The following is a 6,227-nucleotide window of genomic DNA, read 5'->3' on the forward strand; positions in this document are numbered from 1 at the left end:
TAGTGACTAGCCAGGTCGTTACACTTTAGTGGTATCAGAGTAGTTCGAGTCTAGTGGACACTCTGTGGGGGTGGTTCCTTTAGGCTTTTGTTGTGCTGAGCTCTATGTTGTGTTGTCTTGCTGTGTTGTTTGTTGTGCTAATTGTTGTGATGTCTTGCTTTGCTGATTGATGTGTTGTTTTGCTGTGATGTTGATTGTTGTTTGGTTTAGTTATTGTGTACTAAAGATGATGTTACTTTTGTAGACAATGACTAGAACAAACGAGCAGATAGCTCGTGCCATGGAGATGATGGCTATGACTATGCAACAGCAAAATGCTTATTTTGCTAGGGCAGAGGTTGATAGAGCTGCAGCTGGTGTAGTAAAGCCCACGGGGTCACAGGAGAGCCGGGATCTAGCTGAGTTCCAGAAATGTCATCCTCCACAATTTAAGGGGGATGCAGATCTGGAGGTATCTGACCACTAGATCTGTGAACTCGAGAAGATCTTCACTGTGCTGGGATGTTCTGAAGAGAGGAGGCTGGCATACGCTGTTTATATGCTTGTTGGAGAGGCCGAGCATTGGTGGAGGGGTACTCACCACATGCTTACTACTAGAGGTATTGCTATAGATTTGGAGTGCTTCAGGAGGGTGTTCCTGGAGAAGTACTTCCCGGAGAGCGTGAGGCATGCCAAGGAGGCTGAGTTCATGCGATTGCACCAGGGAGGGATGACAGTTTCTGAGTATGCGATGAGATTCGAGCACCTGGCTCGTTTCTATTCGCAAGCTATATCTGAGGCCTGGAAATGCAGAAAGTTTGCTGAGGGACTAAAACATGAGCTGAAGAGGGTGGTGGTTCCTATGGCCATCACCGAGTTTCCGGCCTTAGTGGAGAAGGCGAAGGTTGTGGAGAGATTAGAAGGTGGTAACCATGTGACTAGAGCTGCTGAGGGACCAGCTGGGTCCAAAAAGGGAGGAAATCAGAGGAAGCCATATGATAGGCCCCAACAACAGCAAGGGGGTCCTGTCATTAGGTAACCTGCTGATGCTGCTAGAGGAGGGAGACAGGGTGGAGGTGCTGCCCTTAGATGTTACAGGTGTGCTGGGCCCCATCTTGTTAGGGATTGCCCGCACACAGAGAGCTGATGTTTCAAGTGCTAACAGATGGGCCATGAGTCGTTCAACTGTCCCACCAGAAACAGACCAGAGAGGGGTGCTCAGAGGAGTGATGTGTAGAGGGGTGATGCTCAGAGGGGTGACAGACCCACTACAGCTGGTAGGGTATTCGCCTTGACAGGTGCTGAGGCTTCGACTTCTTCTGATCTCGTGAAGGGGAAGGGCAAAGCTGCTGGTAAGGATGTGATATTTTTGTTTGACTCTAGGGCTTCCCATTCATTTATTTTCTATGCTTGTGCTGTTGTGCTGGGTGTGCCTGTGTGTGAATTGGGGTTGAGACTGCTAGTGTCGACGCCCGCTTCTGCTTCGGTAGTTGCTTTTGAGATGTGTGCTACCCTATTGTTGTAAATAAGAAGAGGTATAAGGTGAACTTGATCTATTTATCTTTGGTGTATATTGACATAATCTTAGGGATGGATTAGTTGTCTGCCAATCGCATCCTTATAGATTGTGCCAATAGACGGTTGATCTTTCCTCAGGCGGAGGATGAGTTGTTGATTTCAGTTGGCCAAGTTGAATCATTGCTGAGGGATGGAGCAGAGTGTTGTCTTCTACTTGCTGCTATTAGTGTGGAGACCGAAAGGGTCATTGCTAAGATTGAGGTGGTGAGAGATTTTACTGAGGTGTTTCCTGATGAGGTGCCGGGGTTGCCTCCTGTTAGGGAGATGGAGTTTAGCATTGACTTGGTTCCAGGTGCGGGGCTAGTGTCGGTGGCTCCCTATAGGATGGCTCCTGCTGAGTTGGTTGAGTTGAAAGGTCAGTTGGAAGACCTGTTGGAGAAGCAGTTGGTGCGGCCGAGTGTTTCGCCGTGGGGTGTTCCTGTGTTGTTGGTGTAGAAGAAGGATGGAGGTAGTCGACTTTGTGTGGATTACCGACAGTTGAACAAGTTGACCATTAAGAACAAATATCCACTTCCTCGGATAGATGACTTAATGGATCAACTGAGGGGAACATCGTCTTCTCGAAGATTGACTTGAGGTCAGGCTATCACCAGATAAGGGTGAAGGAGGGTGACATACCAAAGACTGCTTTCAGGACTAGGTATGGTCACAGTGAGTATGTTGTGATGCCGTTTGGTGTGACCAACGCCCCTGCAGTGTTTATGGACTACATGAACAAGATCTTCCGGCCGTTCTTGGATAAATTCGTGGTGGTTTTTATTGACGACATCCTTATTTATTCAAGGACCCCGGAGGAGCATGGTGAGCACTTGAGGTTAGTGCTGGAGATTTTGAAAGCGAAGCAGCTGTACGCTAAGCTTTCAAAATGTGAGTTTTGGTTGGATGAGGTGAAGTTCTTGGGCCACGTGATTTCAGTTGAGGGGATTGCTGTTGATCCGGCTAAGGTGGAGTCGGTGTTGCAGTGGGAGCGTCCAAGGACTGTCACTGACATTCAAAGCTTTGTGGGTTTGGCGGGTTACTATCGAAGGTTCATTGAGGGATTCTCCAAGATAGTAGCGCCTCTAACCCAGCTGACGAGGAAGGAGCAGCCGTTCATTTGGACAGATGCCTGTGAGCGGAGCTTTGATGAGCTGAAGAGAAGGTTGACTACTTCTCCTGTGTTGGTGTTGCCGGATTCTGGTGAGCCCTTTGATGTATACTGTGATGCTTCTCACCAGGGTCTGGAGTGTGTGCTGAGGCAGAACAAGAAAGTGGTGGCATATGCTTCAAGACAATTGAAGAATCATGAGAGGAATTATCCCACTCATGATTTGGAGTTAGCAGCCGTGGTGTTTGCCTTGAAGATATGGAGGCATTACTTGTATGGTGCTCAGTTCAGCGTCTTCAGTGATCACAAGATTCTGAAGTACTTATTTGATCAGAAAGAGCTGAACATGAGGCAGAGGGGGTGGATGGAGTTTCTGAAGGATTATGATTTCCAATTGATGTATCATCCTGGTAAGGCCAATGTTGTGGCGGATGCACTGAGTAGGAAATCCATCCACATGTCGAGTTTGATGGTGAAGGAGCTGGAGCTGGTGGAGAAGTTCAAGGATTTGAATCTCTGTGTGGAGTTAGCTCAGGATCACATTAGTTGTGGGGCAATTACCATAACCAGTGAGTTCTTGAGGCAGGTTGGACTCAAGCAGTTGCAAGACGTTGAGTTAGTGAAGCTTCTTGGTTTGTTGGGTACCGAGAAGGCTGTTGGTTTTGAGTCGGGTGAAGATGGAATCTTGAAGTTCAAGGGCAAGATTTGCCTATCTCAGGATGCTGAGCTGAGGAGAGCTGTGTTGGAGGAAGGCCACAAGAGCAGACTTAGAATACAGCCGGGTATGACTAAGATGTACCAAGACCTCAAGAAGACTTTCTGGTGGTCTGGTATGAAGAGGGAGATAGCTGAATACGTGGCGGCCTGTCTGACCTGTCAGAAGGCAAAGGTGGAGCATCAGAAGCCGAGTGGATTGATGCAACAGATGGAGATTCCGGAGTGGAAGTAGGATAACATTACTATGGATTTCATTATGGGGTTGCCTAGGTTAGCTCAGAATAATGATGCTATCTGGGTGATTGTTGATCGGTTGACCAAGTGTGCGCACTTCTTGCCTGTCAATATCAAGTGGTCCTTGGAGAAGCTGACGCAGTTGTATGTGAGGGAAATAGTACGGCTGCACGGGGTGCCTGCCAGTATTATTTCAGACAGAGATCCGAGATTCACTTCCAGATTTTGGCAGAGTCTACACCAAGCTTTAGGCACGAAACTGAAGCTGAGTTCTGCTTATCATCCGCAAACAGATGGTCAGTCGGAGAGAACAATCCAGTCCTTGGAGGATTTGCTGAGAGCTTGTGTGTTAGACCACTTGGGAAGCTGGGAGGAGGTCCTACCGCTAGTTGAATTCACTTACAATAATAGGTTTCATGCTAGTATTGGTACGGTGCCATTTGAAGCCTTGTATGGCAGGAGATGCAGGACTCCTCTGTATTGGTATCAAGATGGTGAGTCAGTAGTTGTGGGACCGGAATTGATCCTACAGACTACTGAGAAGGTGAAGATGATTCAGGAGAGGATGAAGACTGCTCAGAGTAGGCAGAAGTCGTATGCTGACAAGAGGCGAAAGCCTTTGGAGTTTGCTGATGGGGAGCATGTGTTTCTGAAGGTGACTCCGACTTCTGGTGTGGGTAGAGCGTTGAGGGCAAGGAAGTTGACACCGAGGTTTGTGGGTCCCTACCAGATAATACAGCGTGTGGGTTCGGTTGCTTATCGGTTGGCTTTGCCACCGTCTCTTTCAAACCTACACGATGTATTTCATGTGTCCCAGCTGAGGAAGTATGTCCATGACCCTGGTCATGTGGTGGAGCTAGATGATGTGCAAGTGAAGGAGAATCTGACTTTTGAGAAGTTGCCAGTAGCTGTGGATGATCATAAGCTGAAGGAGTTGAGGGGCAAGTCCATTGCTCTGGTGAAGGTGTTATGGGATGCAGCTACTGGTAAGGCTACTTGGGAGGTGGAGCAGCAGTGCAGGGAGCAGTATCCGTTTCTTTTCCCAAGTAAGTCGATTTTCTGGGACAAAAACTCTTGTTGTTGGGGAGGTTGTGAGACCCGTGACTCCCATCTCTCTCTTTCAACTCTCTTTCACTCTTCTTACTCGCACTCTTTTCTTCCTTTTGGCTGGCTGTGCTCTCATTGTCCTTGTGGTAACTTGTATTGAAGGTGCTAAGTAGGTGATTGTTCTCCCGGAGCCGTGCCGTGAAGAGCTTCTCTTTCGTTCTCTTTTCTTCTCCTTCTTCATTGTCTCTTCCCGGAAGCTTGGATACTTCACCGAGGTAAGGGAAGCTAGGTTCTTCGCTGTTTTTGGATGAAGATGAGTGTTAGAAGCTTATTATCTGTTTGTGTTGGTTGATCTTTGGCTGAGTTTTGGTGAAAAAATGGATTTTTGGAGTTTTGGGGTTGTGGGTGAAAATTTGGGTTTTTCTTGATTAAATGGTTGCATGTTGAAAATGAGGGGGTTTTTAGTGATGCTTGCTGAAAATGTAGTACTTTGGGCCAATTGCATGTGGATTTCTAGTTCTTTTGCAGGATTTTGATGAAGTTTTTCGAAAGTTGTGGGTAGCTGCTCAGCTTTGCGCTGGGCGCTGTTCTTCGCGCCGGGCGCGTGGCCATCAGGGGACCCCATTTGGGCAAGCCCGCTGGCGCAATGATGTGTGCGCCGGGCGAGTTTGAGAATGAGAGTCTCTGGATGGCCCACGCCGGGTATGACTTGAACCGCGCTGGGCACGATATCATTTGAGACTTGGTTTGGGTTTTTTTGGTACTGCGCTGAGCGTGTTTTGGTCTCGCCGGGCGCGGAGACTCTATGGGAGTCTCTGCCATGGGAGTGCCAGGCGCAATTCGAATTGCGTTGGGCGCGAGACCTTGGGAGGTCTCTGCCTTCCCCGCGCTGGGCGGGGGTTAGGGCACGCCGGGCGCATGAGGACTCCTTAGAGTCTCTGCCTGGACTTGCGCTGGGCACAATTTGTATTGCACCAGGCATGAGAGAGCCTTGGGCTCTCTGGCTGGGTCACGCCGGGCTCGGGCACGCCTGCACTGGGCGTGCTGGCCCCTAGTACTCTTTGGTTGTGCTGCACCGGGCACGACCAGGGAGAGCGCCGGGCACGGACGTGATGCTTGACTAAATACTGATACATGTTGTCTTAAGCTGAATTTGCTGAATATGTCGAGCTGATAGATGTTTATTGCTGAGTAAGAATGTGTAAGTTGGGCTGTGAGCTGTGTTTAGATGTTAAGGTGAGCTGTGCTGTATGTTGGATTTAAGCTGTATTTGATGATATTGTTGTGCTGTGCTGGATTATATGCTGTTATAGCCGCTATGTCGGTGCTATTATTAGCCAATATTGTGGTGCTGTTATAGCTGCTATGTCGGTGCTGTTATTAGCCACTATTGTGGTGCTGTGTATAGCCGCTATGTCGGTGCTGTTGTTGCTGAATGTTGTGATATGCTGAGCTGGTTGATGTGCTGATAGTTGTGGTTGTTTATCATTCATATTATATATATGTATGTTGAATTCTTTTCACTAGCTTACCCTTTGTTGTTTCCATGTGTTTGGGTTGCGATGATCATACTGTTGTGTGGGAG

General features: G+C 48.3%; 1 protein-coding gene across 1 annotated transcript in view; it reads left to right on the plus strand.

Moving 5' to 3' along the window:
- The first annotated feature begins 301 nt into the window (after positions 1–301).
- The window catches only part of LOC109793107 (putative receptor-like protein kinase At1g49730), a 10,091-nt gene continuing 4,165 nt past the window's right edge, over positions 302–6,227 (plus strand). The window contains 5 exon segments of the mRNA XM_083072012.1: positions 302–451; positions 515–835; positions 939–1,256; positions 1,636–1,812; positions 3,231–3,426. Coding sequence (XP_082928138.1) covers positions 302–451; positions 515–835; positions 939–1,256; positions 1,636–1,812; positions 3,231–3,426 — 1,162 coding nt within the window.

Source organism: Cajanus cajan, chromosome 3 (genome assembly GCF_000230855.2).
Source record: "Cajanus cajan strain Asha chromosome 3, NIPB_CcT2T_4, whole genome shotgun sequence".
In the NCBI taxonomy this organism is placed as follows: Eukaryota; Viridiplantae; Streptophyta; class Magnoliopsida; order Fabales; family Fabaceae; genus Cajanus; species Cajanus cajan.